Source organism: Tympanuchus pallidicinctus, unplaced genomic scaffold, assembly GCF_026119805.1.
Source record: "Tympanuchus pallidicinctus isolate F22 unplaced genomic scaffold, pur_lepc_1.0 scaffold3, whole genome shotgun sequence".
Classification (NCBI taxonomy): Eukaryota; Metazoa; Chordata; class Aves; order Galliformes; family Phasianidae; genus Tympanuchus; species Tympanuchus pallidicinctus.
Genome location: NW_026294747.1, coordinates 50,539,262 through 50,562,578, shown reverse-complemented (window position 1 = coordinate 50,562,578; position 23,317 = coordinate 50,539,262). Strand labels below are relative to the sequence as shown.

Sequence of the window (23,317 nt, the reverse complement as noted above, 5' to 3'; positions counted from 1 at the left end):
CTGGCTCTTTGGTGGTACTCTACAATGCATTATTTTGGCTCTCTGCATTTTGCCAAATACCTGACTGGATTGCAGCAAAGAATCCTGGCCCAGGAAGCTTCCCAAAAACTTCGGGAGGCTGCAGGCAACTCAAGTGCTGATATTGCCTGTACCCAAAGCTGTACCAGCCAGAGCTAGGAATAGCTGTTCCCCTGCTTAATTTCCCTTGACAACCTGGTTGTGATAGCCATTCTCAGGGTGGGCCTCTCACACTGATAAACTTGGACACAGCGAGGTCAGCGTGGTTATTTTCCACCTCAAGCATGGCTAGAAGAAGGTGGGCCCCATGCATATGAACATGCATATGAATTTCCTATCATCTCTTGCAGTCCTAAAAAGAGTTCCTGGTTAATTTTATCCCTTTGGTTTTTTGTTTTTTTTTCAAGTTACTGAAACCAGGTGAAAGCACACAAGAGGTTTGCGGTACTGTTCTCCTTCTCAAAGTGACCCAGCTCCTGTCAAGCCAGACCTTGCCTTTCTATATTGCAATATACCACAGCTTGCAGTGTAGGAACTGACTCTTCAGGAAAAGCCACAAGTTTACACAAGTTTAAAACTGCTTCTTTATTATCCCAACAGTGGGGTGAGTGGAGGGAAGGCAGGGAAGCCGCAGGGGACTTACCCTGTGAGCTGGAGTGCATGAGTCTTTTGCATAGAGTCACTGAGCCAAATGCTCCTGCAGTGCCCTCTGTGTTCCAGACCAGCAGCTCCCCAGATGCAATTGCTTCTGCCTTCACAGCATGAGAATATCTGCCCAAGTCAGTTCTTAATAGCTACAAATATATATATATTTTTTGGTACTCGTTATTTGTCAACTTGCCACTCTGCTCTATGTGAAGGCTCTGTTAATTGGTTTTCTTCTACCTTCTGTCTGGTTTAAATTTTTGGGCTGCCTGGATAAGCTTGCTTTTTTTTTTTTTTTTTTTTTTTTGAAAGTCAATTAGGAATAAAGCTTTTTCTTTTTGGTGCATTACTGTGGTGGAGGAGTTAAAGCCAAGGTCTTGTGGACATCTCTTCCCTCTTCTCCACAGTTTTCTTTCTTTTCTACAGCTTTTATGGGCTCTGCTGTCACCATCACCCTTATACATGTATCAAGTATTACTTGACAAGAACCTAGGGCCTGGAAAATAATCATGCTGTTTCTGTCTGTGGTTGACTTCATCTTGAAGGTCTTTTCCAACCTGAGCAGTTCTGTGATTCTAAGAACAAAACATAGCTGAAGCTCATAAGATTGCATATGCTTGGTTCCCTCCAGAGAGAGGCACTGTATGGTACTACAACAGAGGATAACAGGGCTTTGACCAAACACCTTCGTGAACAGTCTATAATACCATTAAACATGCAGGCATAAATGTGAAAGCTTCCACTGAAGATAAATACAACCATAAATTTTGGGTTTATGAACGGAATCAAACCTAGAGGATTAAGTTCTGATTTGGTAATTAACTTGGGATTCAATGCTGCTCTGTATTGTGTTAGGCAATTGCACTGTTTAGTATTTAAATGACTATTCATGTTATTTTTCACACCTGGGAGTCAAGTGAAACATTAAAAAACTGCTTTTGCCCACGGGGGGGAGGGAGCATAAAGGGAAATGAGAAAACCATTTGCTGATATTCTACTAGCAATCATTTCAGGTATATAAATATAGCAGCTTGCCAAGACTTTGGCCACCAGAGCAGTGTTTGTGCAGTAGTTCAGCTTTATGTTAAATTTTGCGGACTAGTTCTTAGGAGGCTTGAGGAGAAAAATGGTTTGGTATTTAATTCTTTGACCTGAGACTCGGGAGAATTCTTTCAATGTGCTTCTGCGTGCACAGGTCAATAAATTTCTCTTTGGCCTTGCTCCTCATAGCAGCAGTTCATAATCTCTTCGGGGGACAAAATTCAGACCCTCGTTTGCTGTTAAGGATAATGGAGCATCAGTTTGGTGGGACCTCGTAGTGCTACTACAATCATTCAGAAATATTAAAAAAAAAAAAAAAAGTAGATACTAGAAAGTGCACAAAATGGGTGGTGTTTGTTTTTGTTTTTTTTTTTTTTTTTGCTCTTCGAGGTGGATACTCATGTGTTCCTTAAATGTGGGCTGGGACATTCACTCTGACATGTGGTGGTTATCAATGCTGCCTTCCTGCAAATGGAGGACATCGCTACTACCTTGTAAACCAAGTCCAGCATTTATGAGCGATGTGTCTTATCTGAAGAAAGAAGATAACAAGTCGGGATTGAAACTCCTCCAGGACTTTGGTATCTTGTTTCATGCTGGCGTAGAAGAGACTTGCAGCCAGGATCAGTACCACACAGAATGATAGCCCCAGGAGCATAGGCAATCCAGGTGATGACCTGTCATGTACTAGAAACAGGTAAGGAGGAAACAGAAAGCAGCATTATTTCAGCATTATTACACTTCCCAAATGTGATGCCCAACTGATGCCATTGCCCCCCTTTTCTGGGAACAACAGGGTACATGGGGCCCTGGCATTGAGTCCTTCTGTAGGCATTAGTTAAGTGATAGAGGGTTACACTCCTGATGCAGGCTGGTGAGTATAAAAGATCTAATGGTGCATTTAAAGAGTTTAATTATATACAATAAGAAAAGGATTACCATAGCTAATGCATAATCTCAAATTTCCTTCCAGCAATTATTTTTTTTATGCCTTTAAGCTAAATGTTAGGTTAAATACTAGGAGAATATTAAGCTATCTCACCTAATTATTTAATGCTCACAAATGTTCAGTGAAAAGAGAGGGTCTAGATTTCTGTCTTTTTCTCTTGTTATTCGGGCTGTTTTGTATCCCTGCTAATTACAGTAAGAGCTGAGAAGAGGCTCTATTTGGTGAGAAGCACACTCAGAAAGTCTGGCAGGCTTAACCTCTCTGTAAATGCTAGGTGTACTAATTATACTAGAAATCCTCAGCATTTGCTCTTAAATGGAAGGATACTGTAAACATTTTTCTTGCCTGTTAAAATATAATTCAGAGATGTTTAAAGTGCTGTAGGTCAGGTATAGTACATGTGTGGAAATCAATGGGCTACGTTTAGCTTGCTGATGCTCACAAAGCTCTTTAGAGATGCCTCAGCTCTTATGTGTGTATCCAGTTTGATTCAAGTCAGGTAGCTCTGTTTGACTGTGTGGTCATTGCACCATTAGTATTATTTTATAAAGCACTTTGATATTAAACATACAGCATAAAACCAAATTCATGCCTGAACAGAAACTCGGAATGTGCAGCTATTTTCCTGCCATATGCACATAATCAATAAGAAGATAAAACTTGTGGATTATTATGGCTAAAGAACCAGCATTAGCTATAACATATTTAAATTAGCTTCTACTACCAGCCCTGGTATACACAGCAGTCCATTAAATTGTCATTCAGATGTACAGAGAGGAAGGTAAAAGTCGTAAAACCAAGCAGAAACGCATAACAATATATCAAAAAGTGTATTGGGAAAAGGTAAAATGTTAATAGGCAGTCATTTTATAGCTTCTAGAAGCCAAATCAATGTCCCACAGTAGACCTGAGTGAATTATTTGTAGCAAATAATGTATTCATTTGAATTTTGCCTTTCTTTCTATTTTGCAAATTATCCATAAACAGTCCTCAATTTTTATAAATTTGATTATTTGGTATTATTCTATGGATGGTTTATATGGAAATGTTTGGCCAGGAAGACTGTGATGAATGGTGTCCTCTGGGGATCCATCTTAGTGCTGAGATCTTCCGGACTACACAATATAGCTCTTGACTGAGTGTGAAGCACATGAAATTTCCAAAGCACAGGGCCTGCCTGATGAGTATATTTTGTAAGGGTGAAACTTTTCTGTAATCCTCAATGGTTTTTTACATCAGCCCTTTTCTATTGAGTACTCAAAATAATTTTCCTTCTTGTGAAAGTTACTTTCCAAGTCAAATTTTAGGATTGCTTAAAATGTAAACTTGGCTTTTCATTATATCTTCTCAATACAGGAATATGCTTAGTCCAAAAAGAAAAGAGTGATGAGCTATGCTCACATAACTATGTTCACTGCTACAGAAGTGTGCTTGAGTGCAAATTATAAGTTACAAATAGAAAATCAGCTTTAATTTGTTATATTGTTTGTTTGAACAGCACGTTCAGCCCTAGCCGTGTGCCTGTACACATAACATAAAAGAAAATTGTCTGTGTGAAAAGCACTGGACCATCATACAGGAGGTTTTGTTTCACATCCTGTATTGGCTGTATATTTCTGTGCTGCCTGCTGGTTGTTGAGTCTGTTCAAGCTCCTTCCTCCCCATAGAATCTTGTTCCTAGCCCAGTAACTCCCTCAGCTGATGCTACTGTTCGTATGAGTGTACAAACCCTCTTCCTGGGCAACTGCGGCAGTTGGAGGATGTGATAACATTTGCTTCCTTCTGGCCTCCCAGTGCTATGGCTCCGTGTGTTTGTATATGTATGTGCATATCTGTACTCTTTCCCCTCTTACTGTACTGCATACAGAAAGGACTGGATATTGGCCAAGTCTTCTAGCAGTGATCAACATCTTAATAACATCCAGGTACACGCATTTCCTTGTGGGTCTCTGAGGCTGGTTGGCCTCAAACATCCTTGCAAACAAAAAGGAAAAAACATTATTTTTATTATTTCTACCATGCTGCTGCTGTATAAATGAACTGTCTCTTCCCCACATAAGAAAGTCAGCAGGGTGAACTACTCTTTTGCTTGGGGTGCTTTCCTTCCATATCTTTGTGAAAAACCTGTACCTATTTCATTGCCATAAAATATATTAATTATATTTAAATTAAAAATAGCTTCAGGGATTTCATTTTTGTTTCCACTATTTGTCTTACTTGAGGACTTGTTTAAAATACTGCACCTGACCTTATCAACACCTTGTGCTTTATATGCTGAGAAAGAAAAAAACAACAGCTGCTGACAGTTTGAAATGGTTCATATGTGGAGGGTCTATTTACAGAGTGTGCTCCCACAGCTGCAAAGCAAACTCAGGTTAGTGCTGTGGATGGCTCGAAGTTAGAATATGAAACTTTGACTTACCCACTACGTAGTCACAGCAGGAAATAACTAGAAAACAGAACAAAGACATTCTTAGATGTCTGGAAAGAGGGCATCTCTTGTCTGCAGAGGTAGACACAGTGGATAGTGTGTCTGCAATTATCCACTGCCTTACAGACACTGGGCAATATCTTGCTGAATGCACTTATGCCAGTTGAGGATTTACCTGCTCCATGCAAACATACGTGTCAACAACCTTATCAAGAAACAGCTTTCACTTCTGCACTAGAAGGCACCAGATATAGCGTACTTTTAAGCCAGCAAGAGGTCTGTATGCATACTGTCTGTATGCGCTTCAGGAAGGTGAGGGGGAAAAAAATGATTTCACAGGTAGAGATTTCTGCTGTTACGTGAATTCAAGAGTCAGGTCTCTCTCTCTCTCAAAAAAAAAAAAAAAAAAAAAAAAAACCAAAAAAAAAAAAACCACACACACACAAAAAAAAACCCACAAAACACCTAAACTCTTCCTACTCTGCATTGTTTATAGGAGGGAAGTGAGATAGACCAGAAGTTGAGAGAAGAATGAGGTTTAGAAAATAAACCCTGCTGTAAGACACAATCTTCATCTGCTATCCTGGAACTGCCTCTGCTTGGCAGCTGAGACTCAGATGCAATCCAGCATGAAAAGGCCCAAGTATGGAAAAACTTTCATCTTGACAGTAATAATGTTGTATGGGCGAACCCCATACATCCTTCTAAACCATAGGCTATTTGTAACACAGAACATAAACTATGGGTTGGAACTTTTTTTTTTTCCTCTCTCCATGAAAAAGAGACAGTATCTTTGTCCTTGCAACTCTCTGCAGCTCAGGCACAGCTGTGCTGATGTCAGAGGCAGTGGGAGACAATACTTCAGCCCAAGTTGGGCTGATTGCGGGGTGCCAAATGTTGATTTTTTTTTTTTTAATTTTTTTTTTTTTGTGTTTTTTTTGGGGGGGGGGTGGGAGGGAAGAACAGGCTCTGGTAGGGAGCTGAAGAGGTCTTATACCCTGTTTTTTTTTTTTTTTTTAAAAAAAAAAGCATAAAAATCCTAGTCATGCACATCTAAATGTGCCTTGAAGGATTTAAGGCTGACTCACTGATTTGTGAGTTCAGTTTGGAAAGGAAAGCCCAGGCTGTGTGTCAACAGCCTTATCAAGAAACAGCTTTCACTTCTGCACTAGAAGGCACCAGATATAGCATACTTTTAAGCCAGCAAGAGGTCTGTATGCAAACACAACAAATGGATGCCAAGTCTTGTTTTTAGAAGCTGAGTAGCTGTCCAAACAGGTGGTTGACAGAAATTTGTCACCTGTGTTTTTGCTAGTTGATATATCAAAACATTACAATTTTAGCTCTTTAGCAGTATTTTAGCTCTTTAGCAATAAACACATTTTTCTTAGCTGGGTCTGTTTGTGAAATGCAGAATAAGGTAACAATTCTTATTTGATTATGAGTTGTATATAGCTTGCGCATAAGTGTAAACTGGATCCTTGAGCTAGACATCAGCCTGAGGTCAGGCTCAGTTGATCTACCTGCAGTCTGTTGTTTTGACTCACAAATGAAAGTGCAGTGGCTGGGTTAGTTGTTTTGTTCCTTGGGTACTCTCCTTTGCAGATGCAGCTATGTCCTGGCTGATTTTTAACCCTGGCTGGCTGGGCTCAGAACATTTCTCTTCTGTCTTTTGGCATGAAAACTACTCAAAAACATGGAAAATGAGCTCCCTGTGCAGTATTGCATCCTAGTTACACAGATTTACATAACCATGTTTAAATTTGGTTGAGATCCTTTTCTGTGAATGAAGGCATCGTTCTGGGGTGATGCTCAGCTAAGCCCGCAGTCTGCAATGGTCCCTGCAAAAGGGGGCAGTTCACCATGAGAACAGCCTGAGGATGACTTTCTCCTCCAGGACAGACACACAGATGGACCAGATGCACTTCTGTAGAGCGCATTGCAAAAGATATCTGTCCTCTGTTCTGTGAGGGGCTCAAAATAACAGATAAAACAAGCAGAGGGGGAGGATGATGTGACAGACAGGATGAACATTAAGAACAGGACAAGTCATGGCAGAAGTCTAATAATTTGAACATACCATGTTCAATGACTTCTTCTGGCTCACGAAATCGAACCCTTCTCTCTGCTTTCCTCTTTTCCCCCGCAGCCTGGTCCACGGGTGGCCTTTTCCTCAGTATTGAAGGAGGGCAGCTACTGTCATCTGTCTAAAGAGTTGATCAAAACACAAAACAAGGCTTTCAAGCTGGAGTAATGAATTTTGAGTGAAATTCTGAGGTTTTGTGCCTGTATTTTTACTATGTCCCTCAAAGAGCATGATATAGAACACATCTGATGTGACGTTTACAGTTAGATCACTGTAATACTTATAACTTAAATTATAATAAGGCAATATAGACATTCATTCACTGTCAAATATCTTCAATACTTTAAAGTTGTCTTCTCAGGAAAAATCTTATTTAAAGTAACAGACAGAAAAGTGTTCAGAAAGGATTTCTCTGTGCTATTGAAGGTGGCTGCTCAACAGACTGGAGCAGAAGAACAGAAATATGATTTGAAATGTATGATTTATGAATTGGAAGCATCTTTTGAAGTGCTTTTCTGAGATGAGCAGCTCTGTTTTGGATGCAGTGTTGCCATTTCAACAACTGTAGCTATTCAGCAATCTTGTGTTTGGACACCATCCCGTTGGGTATGAGAAGGTAATTGTTTGCATTTCGATATCACAATTGTGTTGCTGTTCTATTTTTTGCTTAGAAGCCACACTCAGTCTTTGATAATGAAATCAGGTTGCTGTGGGTTCTGCCAAATGACAAAAAACAGAGCTGAAATAATAATAAAAAAATCCCTCATTCTCACCCAGAATGCTCCTAACGTCAAACTCCAAAATGAATCCAAAGCATCTCAGTTCAGATACATCCACTGTTGTCAGGAAGGGGAGCAACAGATGGCTAATTTTTTACTTTTTGAGGACATAAGTGGGTGGCAGAGACTCTGCACATTTTATTTTTAAGATAAAGTTGTTTTCTCTATAACTCTTCTCTACACACCTTCATTTACACCTCTTCATTTCCTTCTGCTCAAGAAAAAATATTATTTCCTAGATGTTTTCTTTGTTTCTGCTGTGGATTTTCCCTGCTCTGCTTTATCCTCATTTGTCTTTTTCCTACTCAATGAAAAACCTGTAGTTTTCCCAGTGCATCACATACTAGATATTCCTATGACCGAACACCTGCTGATCACATTGGCCTTGGAAGAGATGCCACTATGGGATGGAGCTAGAGAGGGATTTAGGGGTGACATTGCTGGGCAGATCAAGCTTACCAGAATGGATTTCCAGAGAATACTTATGCTGCCTACATAATTCACAAGACAATTATGTTTAAAAATAGCATTCACAGCTGCTGGGCCACTGAACTGGAAGGCATATAACGCACACAGCAGGAACTGCCATGGAGTGAGGATCATCTTCATTTCTCTTGAGGAATTAATAAGCTAGATTTTGGCATGGCATATCACTGGTGAGGATGTTTTCTGTGATCTTAGGGTCATACAAGCATCCATAACCTCTCTGTGTCATGTCCATGGGCAGAATGGTGGAGATCTGTGGTTTTTTTGTCTAGCAACTCAGAAGCTGGAAGGCAAACAACGAAGTACAGGAGACCTGGATTCAGCTTCTAAGTCTAAGGGAATACAAACCCACATCTCCTATATGCACACCTTAGTCATCAGACCTGTATAGTGGGGAATCTCGATCTCTGCCTCTGAAGCTATCTTGTTTGGCCTGGAATAATTAAATATTCATTGGGACAAAGAAAGAAAGAATGAATGAAAGAATGACCTAGCAGCCTGGTGTTTGGATGCTCCCTTGGGGGTGGAAGAGGTCTGCTCCAATCCTTGTGCCAATGAATACTTAATGTGAAATGCTTAAATATTCATTGGAGCAGTCACTGAGAACAGGGTCTCCTTCTATCAGGTGAGTGCCCTGACCACTCTGCTGTAGTCTTACACATACACACACACATGCACACGTGCTTTCTGACATAATGAATGTTAAATTACTTTGTTGAAAAAGGTAGCAGTTTCAGGAAGGCACAGCACAAGATGCCCGGCTCAGACCAGCAGTGGTCACAGCTTTTGCTGTGATGTATCCTCCTGTGGCATAGTCAACGAAATCTTATATTTTAAGAGATTCATAACCCTACAAGACACTTTTTTTCCATATGAGATTTGTCAAAAAGCTCTCAGCAATGTCACCTCAGAATAGAAAAAATGTTAAACAGATAGATAGCTGGGTAGCACCTAGCCAGCAAAAACCTTAAACAAGACTTGGCATTTACGATATTTACTAGGCTTTAGCAACCTGTGGAAATCAAAGCTACACAGCATCAGAAAAATATTATGCATTTTCCCCTCACCTTGCAATCCAGTGTCAACATGCAATGACAAGAACTGGAAACCTACCAAAGTGTTAGGTTGGAAAATATATGCTGCTATAAACTACCCACCTGTGAAAAGCTCTGGGCATTGAGCACAAGGACTCTATCACTCATCAAGACGTTACTTACCGGGAGCTGGTCTGCACTAGGATCAGAAGATGGGGCTGGGCATACTTGGGACATGTACTCTGGATGCTAACATGAAGCCTCCTGCATGAAGCTTCAGTTGGAAAGCAATTCATTCAAGGAAATAGGGAGGATCGGGGAGAAGCTCCTGGATATCCCTCCGCAGGAGGGCTGAGCCAGCAGTGCCACCAAGGGATGGGAGCTGTGACAGATGACAGAGGAGTGGAGAGAGGAATTTCTGCCCTTCATGCCAGTGTTGGCTTGGGAAGGATGACGTAGCTTGAAATGTACTCAGCAGCCAAAAATAGTATGTAGAGATAATAGTGGATGTGCAGCTGGAAAGCTGGGCTTCCCTGGCGATTGGAAAGGGCTGAATGGAGCAAATAACGGATTAACACCTACATATCCATATGCATAAATGTAAATTCATGACCATTCTTTTTGTGGAGATTATTCCCTTTCCATGATCTGTTGGTCTCCTTTCTAGAAGCCATACCCAATCCCCAAAATCATGCAAGTGGCATTTATTTCAGCCCTTCTCCTGTTCAAAAATATGTGGGCAAAAGCCATCAGGAAATAGTTATAGATGTAGTGGCTTCACATATATCTCCCTCCAGTACAGCTATGTCCTCATTTCATATGTTTTACAAATTAGATCCATTATTATAGTAATAAAATGAGATTTTAACTTTAGACATTTCTATAGATATTACAATAGGATTATTGATGGTGAAGAGAGGTGATTTACCGTTCAACAGGCTTCAATACCCTGTTGTCAAATGCTGAAGGCTGGCCATCATTAAATATACAATTTCCAGCTAGAATTACCTGCCATGACTGCTGAAATATGGTGGTTTATTGTCTCTACAAGCACAAGAAGCACAAGTTTGAACCTTTTTTTTGTTGTTGTTCTTTTCCTGGAGCTATTTATTTGCTGTGAATTGTCTAAGGAACTACAGTTTTGTGTTATTTTCCAGCTCAGATGGAATCTTCCATGGAATAACACTGGCATTTCTCCTTTCACAAGGGCAATTTTTGCTGCAGAGTGGGAGGAAAGATCCCAGTGTTTTAATCTGTTACACCAGTGCATGCTCAGACCAAGACACTGTTTTACACCTACCCTGTGGCATGCAGCTTGTCTTGGCAGTAGGAACCAGTCTCTGCATGAGATTACAGTGATTGTAAGAGATGGTGTCCTCAAACCTTGTTCTTTCCAGGAGTGAAAGCAGTGTCAGCGTGGAGGTGGATGCATTTTGCCGGCCTGGGGCACTTTACTGAATGCACCATATCTGAAATCTACCTGGAGAGAATCACCTTACCTTCTCTTTCCTGTACATTGGGGTGTTGGAGGGCTTTTCCTCATGCTGCAACTGGCTCACAGCCACAGGGCTTGAAAAATGATCTCAAAATCCCCTCTCTGTTGTGTCCTGCAAATGTTTCACAGCAGTTATTTTTGAGATACCTAATCTGAGCTTTCAATAGGGAAAATTCTTTCTTCAAAACTTTGCTGAGAGTAGATCCTAGACAGAAAGGTGACAAAACCTTCCAAACCTAGCTTCTCTGGCTCCTCCTTGTTCCCATTGTTGTAATTACTTCCTACTAATTAATAGAAAGAATTTATGTGCATAATGTGGCCAGAAAAATGGGTGGAGGTGAGAAGAGGGAAATCAAAGCCTAGTATTCATCTCACTCACAATTTCTCTACACAAATTTTCTCATTCATTTTTACTAGAGTCATCCATCAAGGCACATAAAAGTTTTTGTAGCTTCTTCTGCACACAGTAGAAATGAGCACAGAAGCTTTTTGAGACCTGAATGGCAAACTCTATTCCTGCCTTTTCTACCGAATCTAATTTTGTTGAAAATGAGGTCATATTTTTAAAAATATTCTATCTGAAATCTTTTTGAGATTCTCTTGAGAACCCCCATAAAAAGATAGTTGTTCTATCTATTTTTTCCCTATTGTTCTCAAACAATGGATATTGTAATTCTCAACTCCAGAAATCTCTTCTTTTCAGTTCCAGACATTCCCCTTAAATGTAAACAATTTTTCTGCTCATTTAATTGAAACATAATAAGGCATCTTATAAATGTTTTCATAAAAGATTGCTATCTAAATGTTAAAAATGATCACTTAATAGTACTGTTCTCACTGCTTTTTCCACAATGCATTAATTCTATTGATAGTAATGGTTGTAAATGCTTGAATAATTTGTAGTTACCTGGGCTCTCATGTTCCAGTGGATGAAGATGTCAGGAGTTCAAATCTCATAATAGAGACAGATTCATTCCTACTAAGTGCTTTTGATTGCAGTTTAACAACCTAAAATTGGATATACATTAGGAATAAAACACAATTTAATGCACAAAATGAAAAACTCCATGAAAAAATAACTTTGCTAGCTTCTGAAATCAATCAACAAATAATAGTTGCAATGTGGAAATAATTACTGCTTTAAGTTGGAAGAATTTCCTTTTGCTTTGAAGCTTTGATGTCATTTCATGCAACATATGTCAGAACTAAAGCCGGACAAAGAATTCATAAATGAATTATTTAGCTGATGAGTGTCACCTCTATTTCTTTCTGCTAATTGTTCACAAATAGATAGTGACTTTTGTGAACGTATGCATTATTCAGATTTATTCAGTGGATAATTGCTGGGAGTAATTCTTTGCCTGTAGATTGCTTGGAAGCATTTCTCTGTGACCATTTAATAGTAAAAAACTATCCAGGCTTTTAATGTAAGACAAACTAAAAATGTCTGTAACTACTGATGAGTCCTTAAGCATGACCAATGCACTGCAGTCTTAATCAGTAAATTGCCTCTTCTGAGGACAAACTTCACTACTTCCTGTATTACATAGGAGAGAAAGCAGACATGTCAAATATCTATGCAGTGCCGACTGTGAGTGGCTTACATCATACGTGCAAGTGAGTTTTTAGAAGAAAAGGATTGCTTAAGTGTTTGCTCAGCAGAAAAATAAAACAAGCCTGAACAAAACATGATTGACTTTCCAGTGAATAAATATGAACAGTCCACACAAAGGAACTAACTGCACAGCCAGTATTTTCACTCAATACTCCAATGGAAGATGTTTAGGAAATAAACATAACATGATAAAACAATTTTACGCTCAGAGGATAGCTATGTAACCATGTGAATTCTTTTTCCATTCCCTTCTGCAGGAATAAATATTTTAGACAAGCAAAGTACTTTGTAAATGATGCCTTTGTGGGGATTCGTGTGGTCTGGTTCAATTATTTTGAAACCTAGCAATTTTCTCATATCATTGAATCTGGTTTTATTGCAAATAGGGTCATAGAAATAGTCACTCATTTTGATAATGGACTTAGTTTATCTTAACTATTAACACTTCCAGGAGGTTTATACACACAAGTATATATTCAATATTTATGGATATGCATGGTGCATGTATATTAATAATGAAGTAACTTTATCTCCAACAATCTGAAAACAAAATCACGTAATACCATACAATGCGGGGTGCAGAGGTAACTGGAAGCAGCATATCAGGATAACAGAACAGAAAAGGAATAAATAAATTAGAAGTGAGTCTTCCATATCTTCTTCAACTTCCAGAGTGTCAATTGAGCCTTTGTTCAATATTCCACCTTTCGTGGTTCGGTGTGCTCTTGATTAATAATTTAGAGACGCACCTTTTGGCAGCAAGGTAAGTTTTGTGTTTGCCAAGAGTGATTTTCCATCAGTCAGGGAACACATCAGGAAATAAAAAGGTGAACTGCCCCACAGAGCATCATTAGCCGTGTTCCTTCTTCCTTTTTCTGCCTCTGGAGGAACAGATTTACTGCTGAAAAGTGAGGAACACCCATGAGGTGTCATATGGCACTTTTTCTAACCTCAGACCTTCCAGGAAAGAAAGCGCTGCGTAAATCCCAATCTCAAGACAAAAATCAGTCCTTGGGACCATGCATTTCCATGTGTGTTCAGTGGCAGAATGGTCTTGTTAATTCCTCTTTTGTTTGTCACTCCAAAATGAGGTGTTTCTGAGGAGTTTGAAAAATGAAACACAGTGGAGACAAAACAATGAATGGACAGTTGGTCTTACAATGCTTGGTGTGTGTGTAGCCAGTTTCACTGAAAGCAATCAGTTTACATTTTCCTATAGTTCTATACTATTACAGTTTCCTATTTACTTCTGAAGGCAGAATCCTGGCTGTATATCTAAATGTAGCAGATACTTCTGGGTGATGAGCATCTTCCTGAGGCTGTGGCATCTATTCTAAATACCCAACATGCAAGGGCTCATACTGCTTTTGAGCTGAGCATTCTCTAAGACAAAGATGCTAACACCCAACAAAATGCGTAGATTTTGCATTATGAAAAGGCCCCCACTGCAGGGCAGTGAGGTTTCTGCTCTGTTGGGACTGGCTAGAAATGATTTAACTCTGTTGAAGAACCTGGTCTCAATTCATCCCTGGCATGAATCCACTGAATTGCAAAAAGTGTGGATCCATGTTTCCATTTCCTAAAATTGCCTCTGTAATTCATTTTGTCTTTCAAGGTAGATTTTACAAACAGCCACAGTGCACTTGTGATGATGTATAGTAAACAGAGTGGGAATTTCTGTGCTGCTGAAACAAACTTTCTAAATAATTACAGAACGATTCCACATCTATTCCATAATTAGGCTCCTGAGATTACAGGCAAGTCATTATTTGTGATTCAACACGCATTTTGAATTTGGAAATATCCCATAAATCATTAGGTTTATTCCACTTGAGGTTTTCTCCTTCTTTCTGCTCATCCTGCCACTGGGATCTACAATGTAAAGCATGTATCGATTGAATAACAGTTACCAAGTAACCAAATGCTAATACCTGCTGTTGGCTGCCTGTTTCCACATCACTCAGTCCTGCTGATAGTGAATGTGGGAGACAGAGAGAGCTGAAGTAGGTGAGGTCGTTCTGAGTCAGCTTTTAACTGAGTGTTATCATATTTTAGCAATAGAAAGGAATGGAATTGAGTTCTCCTTGCAGCAGCCTAGCTACCAGCAGCCAGGAGACAGGTGAGGAGGAACCCGCTGCTAGCAGGTAGATGGCTGAGCTGTCATAAAATAAAAATGGAGGCAAAAAGCATGAAAAGCAAAATCCTCAGAAGCAGCAAAAGCAGAATTATCTCCAGGAGCTTTATTTAAGCCACAATTGCTTTGTGCTCTCTGTTGTGTTGGTAAGGGCTTTCTGTAATGATTCCTCATTTCCCCAATTGAGTTCTGGCCAGAGGAGAAATCAGGATAGGATAACAGCAGTATATAGCCTAAAATGGGGATTAGCAGCATTAGCTAAATCCAAGTGACATCAAAAGACTCCTGTTGACTACTCCTGGCCACGGTCTGTCCTGAATGGATTTTAGAAACCTGGAAGCTGTTAATGTCAGACTGGTCTTGAGAAGGGCAGCAAGTGGGACTTACAGCAGTGGGGAGGGAGAAGCCAGGGGAGCTGCAAAGCATCTAGATACAAGCACTGCTGCATAAGGTGATTTGAAAGCCCTGATGTTAATGCTCTTTAGCTCCATTTGTGGTGTCACCTTGGAGGGGGATTAGATTAGATTAGTGACATGAAAGAACAGAAAAAAATGGAGAGAAGAAGAGATTGAAGCATAAGAAAAGCCCAAATGATTAAAATATGTGCAAATCAGAAGGAGCTTGGACACTGATACCAAATGATGAATAATACAAAAAACAAGAAGCATATCCTGCTGTTGTTGGCAGTCACTTTACGCTTTCGTTAAGTATATTAGAGTCTATTAAAGCTGATATTTGTTCTGGATTTAATTTCTTGTAATTAGTATGTAAGACTCTCTCCTCATCCCAATGCCCTGGGGGCTAGTGTTTTCAGAGTAAAACAAGTACTTAGAACAAAGAGTAATTGGTACCATTTCCAAATCTGGGCAAATGCTTCTGAAATTTAGATTCAATTGCATCTCAATTTAAGCTGGGACAAGGATGATAAGCAAGTGAAAATTTTTGTTCCTAGCAGAGCATTGTTCAGCATGTTGGCAGCAGTGTCCAAGAAACCTGCTTATGTCAGGACAAAGTTGGTGCCTCACAAGGGGTTGCTGAGAACAGAACATACTTTTACTGGAGAATTGGATTCAGCCCTGATCACTGCTAGGTTTAGACCAGATCTGTAAATGGGCTGTAGGTGTAAACCAGCTGCCTTGTAACAGGCACAGCCTTTCCTCTACTTTTTTCTTTCCCTCTCATTCATTCTTATCAGGAATTTGGTGCAGGACCTGGGAATGACTTGCCCTAAATTAGTATGTTTCTGAGAATCAGTTCTTTTTCAATAAATCGTCTTTTTTAAGTTTTAATTTTAATGCAGAGCTTTCATCAGTGTGTTTTTCATCATCTCAACTGTATGATGCCTTTCAATCAATTTCCCCAGTGAAAAAGTGAAAATAACAATACTTTTTCTGTTAAAGCTAGGAAAATGCAAAAGGAAGAAATAAGCTTCATAGGATAGCTATGGAGTTTGTGAATTAATAGTGTCTGAAGGGGGAAGGATTGAAACTAAACTCTTGTTCTGTCATGATTTTGGCTATATGGCCATTCTCTGACTCAAGCAGATCTTGTTCAGTGCCTTGCCTTCTCTTTTTCAGACATCACACCTGCTGTAGCAAACATCTCTAGGTACAAATATTGACACTGGAATGCTCCTATGCTTCCTACCTAGGGCTAGTATTTCTCCCTGTGTATTGCAGAGCTGGAAAAAATGACATCCCTTTTGGACAACACTGAGACAAAGGAATCATTCCAGCTCTGAAGTAAAGATAATAGTGACGTGATGTCATTCTTGTCCAGAAAAAGACCTCTCCTGCTTTTGTGACTCCAGCTCAGCAGCCCTCAAGCTGTAGGACTGAAACATCTCTTCCTGACACTCCTGATTTTGGCAAACTCTGTCACTTGCTGCAGAGATATTTGTAGATCTGAGAAATGGTGTCAGTTTCCACAATGGACATTTTTGATGGTCCAAATGAAATGCTATTAGTATGGGATGCTATAAAACTTCAAGCTGCCTTTCTAATTACTTCTCTACAAAAATACTTCAGCAAATGGAATTTTGTTAGCATTTACTCTTTGTTTAAGTGAAGTAATAAGAAACAGGGGCTGGGGCAAGGAATTGTAGAGCCCCAAACACAGGTATCAAGTTTATTGTCTGACTAGAAAAATAATTTCTATTTTCCTCTGGTTGAAGTCACATTAGTATGAGGGGCACAATCTGACTGCAAGGTTGGCACTCTGCTCTCTTGAGCTATATAGTTTTACTGGCTTCTTCCCAACAGCCAAGTAATTTCATCTGTCACATTCCCACTGGCTTTTCTGCTGTCACTAGTTTATTACAACTGGTGAATTTCTAGCATTTTTGCACTCACAGTGCAATGACACAAAGCATAGTCTTCTGAATAATACAATTTGCTTGCAGTACATGAAAGAAGAAAGTATCTGTCTCCTTCACACTTCCTTTTCTTTAAATGAATTTTCTTCATATCCAGCAGTCTCTGGATATAAGATACCTGTTTCTCATTTCTAAATCACAAAGCCCCTCATCTGCCCCTCTGGCCTGGACTCACGGGGCTGTGCTGAGAGGCTTGTCATAGATTTATAGAGTGACGAAGGCTTGAAAAGACCATTAAGATCACCCAGTCCAGCCCTAACTCATCTTCACCATGTCCACTGACCAGCGTCCCTCAGTGCCACATCTCTACATTTCTTGAACAGCTCCAGGGATGGTGACTCCACCACCTCCCTGAGCAGCCTTTGCCAATGCATTGCCACTCTTTCTGAGAATAAATTCTTCCAACCTGAACCTCCCCTGGAACAGCTTAAAGCCATTAGCTCTCATTCTCATGTTACTTGGGATAAGAGGCCAATCCCAACCTCACCACGACCTCCTTTCAGGGTACTGTAGAGAGTAAGGTCTGCCCTGAGCCTCGTCTTCTCCAGACTGAACAGTCACATGGTGACAGCAAGTGCTAAAGACTTGGCTGCTACTAAAGATTGGTGGCAAACCAGGTGCTGATTTAAATAGGTGATCATATTGAGAAATATATGCTTTCTTTAAGCATACAAGTTTTCTTGGATGCAAAATGTTTCAGCTAACACACCTACAGAAGGCACATCTGAGACAACAAGAGAAGAGGATCTTTTCAAACTAACTTAGGAAGGAGGCCCCACTGACATCTCAGAAAGGACACCTTCACCTCTGTCATGTTCAAGAGGAAATCAAAGATTGCAAGAGACAGAAACAGCACTGCTTCCTGCCTTTATAGAGATATGCAACTTAAAGAAGCAAAATATGGAATGAAAGAGCAGGGGAATATGGTCAGGTGGCACTTGTGGTTTTCGTCATCATAACTTTACAGCCCAATGCTGGATTTTGGGCAGCATGTAGTAGAGGAGATGGGCTGGCTCTGAACAGTATAATATACTGTGCTAAGAAGTCCTCAGTCCTTCAAATCACCTATTTCCAGGAGAGCTTCTTTGCTCAAAGCCAGGACTGGTGATGCCTTGGGGATGAATTCCCCAAATCTGGGTCCTGCCCAGTATGCCATACAGTAGCATTTCTGGCCCTAGGAGTGTACACACCCAAAAGGAGCAACCAAATTTTTCTCTTCAAATAAACAAAGCATCTGCTCCAGGATTAATACACACATTTTTGTAATTTCAGATACTGTAATGAATATTTACTGCAAAACAATTAGTTTACTTCCATTCAATACAAGCACTTTATATAAGCAGGATGGAGATTCCTGGGTTTGTGGGTAGCTCTTTGACAGGCACATAGAGCTTTCCTGATCCATGCACTGTGAGGTGTCCAGAACTCCTTTCGGTACAAAGGGGATGGTCAAGGATCTGAAATGTTGTCTGCATTGTTTTCAATACTAATGGAATGGCAGGCTCTAAAGGAGCAGCCTGTCATAGTACGTCTATTCTGATTCCATTCAAAAAAGCCTAATAGACTTCAAATCATTTTATTAATCATAAAAAAATTTGCTCATAGTCTTGCTTAAGACCAGAGCCTTACAAATCTACAGATACTGGTGAATAGACTGTGCCTGCCCAAAACAGCAATGCATAAGAATAATGACCTGGCCCTTGGTTTCCATAAAATGTAAGGGAAGCTGCAGAGTTTTAACAGAAGGAGGTGAAGCAGTTTTTATGATGGAGACTCTCTCCACACTGGCCTATGCAGGGAAGAGCACAAAACCTTTTTCAGACATACCTGTTGGTCGTGATGAAAAGCGAAGGCTGCGTCTCATCCTGACACGTCTTGCTTGGGAGGCCTGCTCAGAAAAATCCTTCATCAGAGCAGCAGCTGTCGCCTTCCCTCGAGCAAATTCCTTTAAAGCTGTCAAAGATGCTGTAATCAGACTAGGTCATCAAAACCTGTCCTCCTGAGGACTGGAAATAAGATCCAGAGATGAGCATTCAGCTGCATGGGCAAGGTCTAAAACACTAAAGTTTCCATTGAAATTAAATCAAGGGACTGTAATTGCCGTGAAAGAAAAGCAAAGCAATCATTGGGAGAGCCTGAAAGCTTTCAAACTATCTCCTGAAATGGTTCTGTCTGTAAAGCAGGGATCTATGTACCGCATAACAGAATCTGATAGCAGAGCAAAGCTTTTACCAGAAAGCCAATGTAGATATCTAACTACTGGAGCATTTCTCTGTGTGGCACTTGGAGCTAAAGCAAATTTTAATCGAGATTTTAACACACAGTTGAGTAGTTTTATTACTGGGCTAAATTTAAAAAAAAAAAAAGGTTAATAAAGTAATAAAAATGGATTCTTTGTCTTCTTTCAAAACATGAAGTGGTGGTCAATCTGTTTAATAATTTGTAAATAGGGTGGAATAAAGCCAAACAGCCATGCTGACCACTGAGGGAGGACTGCTGTGCATTCGCACCCTCTCCTGTACTCTCCCGTACTTGGCATTACACCAGCAATTTCCTATCACTCACATTTGGAAAAAGAAAACTTCTCAATGCCAGGTGTGATTGTTTGAACTACAGGAAAAAAAAAAAAAAAAATTACAGGGGAATTGGACTAGATGACCTTTAAGGGTCCCTTCCAACTCAAGTGATTCTATGATTTCTGAGACACTTGCTATACTCTAATTGCTATTTTCATCCAAGTCCTTAAGACCATTTCACCCACCTGACTCTGTGCTGCTTTTTCCATCTGCCAGAAGGGGAAACTGAGGCAACAGGCTCACAGTGGCTCACCTGACTCCACTCTGCAAGGCAGAAACAGAGCTGGGGCTGTCTGAGTGCTTCTGCCTCCCCAAGAACCCCGTTTCCCTGGCTCTGAAATGTGCTGCTGGAGGCTTCTGCAGAGCTGTCCAGAGACACACACCGGGAAAAATCAGCGCATAAAAACTGTGGGAAGTGCTGCTATAAATCCCATAATACCCAGGAGAAACCCTGCAAGGTCTTTGTAGTGAAGTAGAGAAGAGCATAGAGCAAGTAGCAGAGAGGAATAGCACAGTGTGTATAAAGTGATATACTTGCCTGAGCCCCCTGGAAGAGCAATACCCACCGGCAGCACAGCGCAGAGTGAGCAGCAGGGATTCCTCAGCTGCTTGTCCTGGTGAAGGCTATTTAACAGCCAGCAACTGCCTGCGGCTCAGCTGAGAAACCACAGTGCCAAAAGTGCAGGAGACGGAGCCAGCACGATAAACACAAGGCTCCTTGACTTTTTCCTAAGTGTCTAATTATATATACATTTGGCATTCCTGGGGCTCAATTATAGCCTCAAAGTTGCTTTTCCTTCCTCAAAGGATTTGTCCCTGGGCCTATTAAGCAACCAAGAACAAAACAAGTGGCTCTCGTGCCACAGGAGGATTCTTTATTCCTATATCCATCCTGGCAGCCTCCAGTCTCCCCAGCACTATAATTAGAGCATTGAAATAGCATTGACCCTTGCCACAGTGCTCATCTGTCATGCACAGCATCTCATAAAGCAAGAGTGTGGAGGGGATTTGGGGATTTTTGCATTTTGACTGTACAACCTGGGTCTACCCATCACATCTTACCCTGTGTTATAGAATGCTGGCTGTGCTGGAATGGAGCAGCTAGGTGAAATGGGGAGCTGGAGGAAGAAAGCACTTAGATTTGACATCCCATCAGCTGGGCTGCTTCTTGAATTAGTGCACAAAACTCAGCTCTTCTGTCAACATTTTGTTCAGGCTTGATTTATATGAATGTGCAGGCAGGCTGGGGCTGACTGTACAGGTTGATGATTTAGGGAGGGCTGAGGGCCAGGGATGAATTAAAGCAGACTGGATTCTTTTCATCTGCACCATTTGCCTGAGCTGCCAGCTCTGGAAACCATGCACTGGGGATCCCTGTTTGCTGCCTGGATTCCTCTCAGGGCTGGGATGAGAGAAAGGACCAGACCCCTAGGGGTATGGATTGCCAAGATTTGGGTTGGTGAGCTAAATCTGTTCAAAATCTGCTTTGATTCTGAATTTCCTCTTTGCTTATCCGAACACAATTTACATTTCTTTTACTTTTATGGGAGATTTGCATTTTGTTATATGTCAGCAATATATGGAATAGCCATCTAAGTGGGTGAAGCAGAATTGTGATTTATTGGAGGAGAGTGCATTATCAGTAAATTCAAAAGACTAAATCTGCCATTGTCAGGACTTCTTTGCTTCCATCATCAAGTCAGACGTTACATCCTGTCAAATGTCCCAAGGGTTGCTCTTGCCCCAGGCACCAGGTAACAACTCTGCTCAGAAATTCACTGTATGCTGAAATCTTCATCTTACAAAGCTTTCAGTGCTTATTCAAACAGAGGACAAAACTGAATGAGAGAAATAGTAGGATTTAAGCCTTGGTCATACCAGTCCTTTGGTATCATTGCTGTTTTTGTGCAGGCTGTGAGGTTCTCTGTCTGAACACTGGCTCCTGGCATGATCCTATGGCTAAGCATGTTGTTGCTCCATGTGTTTTTGCTCCAGCAGTGTCAAAATGTGATGAACATCAGCTGACAGTGTCCCATCAGCTCTGCAGTAGTCTTGTTCACTACCTTGTCCTCAGACTAATTACAGTGGTTGTTGTCAGAAAAGGGATGGATCCTCTCCTGTTCAGATTGGTTATCAGGAAAAGGTACTTCACCAAGAAGGTAGTGGGCATGGAACAGGCTCACCAGGGCTATTGTCACAGCACTGAGCTTGCCAGAGTTCAAGAAGCATTTGGACAACACTCTCTAGAGTTTGCTTTTTGAGTGGTCCTTGTGGAGCCAAGAGTTGGACTCGATGATTCTTATTGGTCCCTAACAACTTGGGATATTCTGTTATTCTATTTTATGATTCTCCTTCCTACTCTTACCCTCTTGCCTTTTGAGTTCTGTGACAGAGATGTGACCTTACCCTTACCTGGCCTTGCTCAGGTCCATTGGCTCAACGTGGTTCTCACTGACCTCACACTGATGAATGCTGTGCTCAGTGCTTCTGCCCCAGCATCTCAGCTTCACAGATCCACTGCTTCCTACAACACAAACACCATGCAGGAGCCTGGAGCAAGCAGCAACGTTACCCCTTCTGTTCCTCCAAACACCACTGTAGCCCTTCTGCTCTTAACAGAGGTTTGCTGGCCAACTATGGCATTTAGCAACTTCTCCTTGCCCCTTGTTAGGTTCACAAGTGACTCAGTCACGGTATGTCTGAGCGAAGCTCTTAGAAGCATGTATGGGGTGTGTTTGGTGCAAGTTGACTACAGAAATACACTGTTTAGTGAGTCTGACAAAGCTGAGGGAGACTCATATATTTACATGAATAAATATATCTGTCCAGAGGGGAAATTGCATAAAACAATGGCTGGCAGTGGTTGGTAATTTAAAATGCAGCAGGCAGACTTTAGTAAACCTATGCGACACATCGCTTAAATAGCGCAATCAGCCCCGACCACCTCCCTGGGAATTACTGAACTATTTGCGGCCTGCTTTCTTCTTGAGAAATGTGCTTTTAGGATGCTATTGTATCTGTTTTTGTTATTTAAGCAAATTTGATAACTTTAAGTGACCATGGTTTCCTTTAAACCATCATACAAAGCCCAGATATACTGCTCGTAGTATCATATGTACTACAGGCTGCTCATACAGTAATAATATTTAACAGCCCAGTAGTATGTAATTTATTTCACTATTTTTGTTCTTTCTTTTCATCTCTGATTCTTTTCACCACTAAATTTGGAGCTAAACTGTATGCCCATTAGTTGATGATGTCTGGTCTTAATCATTCGGCGATTCTGTTGTCCCCTTAATTTTGCAAGCGCCATCTGTTGTACCACAGATACTGTAATAATGGACCATATTTCTGTGGTGGCCTCTTCTTTCTAAAAAAGAGACATATGGAAAGAAAGGTAAGATTCTATTTTAGAATTAAGATGTGAACTTGTGTGAAACAATTCTGTAGATATTATTTGGCCTCAGCTACAAATAGACAGATCTCTGTTAAATGCAATGGAAAGTGCTAATGGCAACCAGCTTTCCCAAGCATGGATTTGAGTATGATCGTAGAGTAATATATTCACATAACTCAACCAGTCAGGATATTAAGAGAATTCACAAAGTCTGTGTTTCCTTGAAATGACAGTCCTGAAAACTGCCAGTGAAGCAT

At 40.6% G+C, this 23,317-nt stretch overlaps 1 protein-coding gene across 2 annotated transcripts; it reads right to left on the bottom strand.

Moving 5' to 3' along the window:
- Window positions 1-911: 911 nt before the first annotated feature.
- CUNH14orf180 (chromosome unknown C14orf180 homolog) lies at window positions 912-19,084 on the bottom strand. 2 transcript variants are annotated; one of them, XM_052693864.1, is made up of 6 exons: window positions 18,915-19,084; window positions 11,872-11,972; window positions 10,969-11,076; window positions 7,165-7,291; window positions 5,076-5,102; window positions 912-2,391 (listed from the first exon to the last, which is right to left on the bottom strand). In XM_052693864.1, the coding sequence occupies exons 3-6, from the start codon at window positions 10,984-10,986 to the stop codon at window positions 2,192-2,194; spliced, it is 372 nt and encodes a 123-aa protein (XP_052549824.1). In that variant the 5' UTR covers window positions 10,987-11,076; window positions 11,872-11,972; window positions 18,915-19,084; the 3' UTR covers window positions 912-2,191. The 2 variants fall into 2 exon arrangements, with proteins under 2 accessions (XP_052549824.1, XP_052549823.1); XM_052693863.1 differs by lacking the exons at window positions 10,969-11,076; window positions 11,872-11,972; window positions 18,915-19,084 and adding an exon at window positions 9,653-9,933.
- Window positions 19,085-23,317: the final 4,233 nt, after the last annotated feature.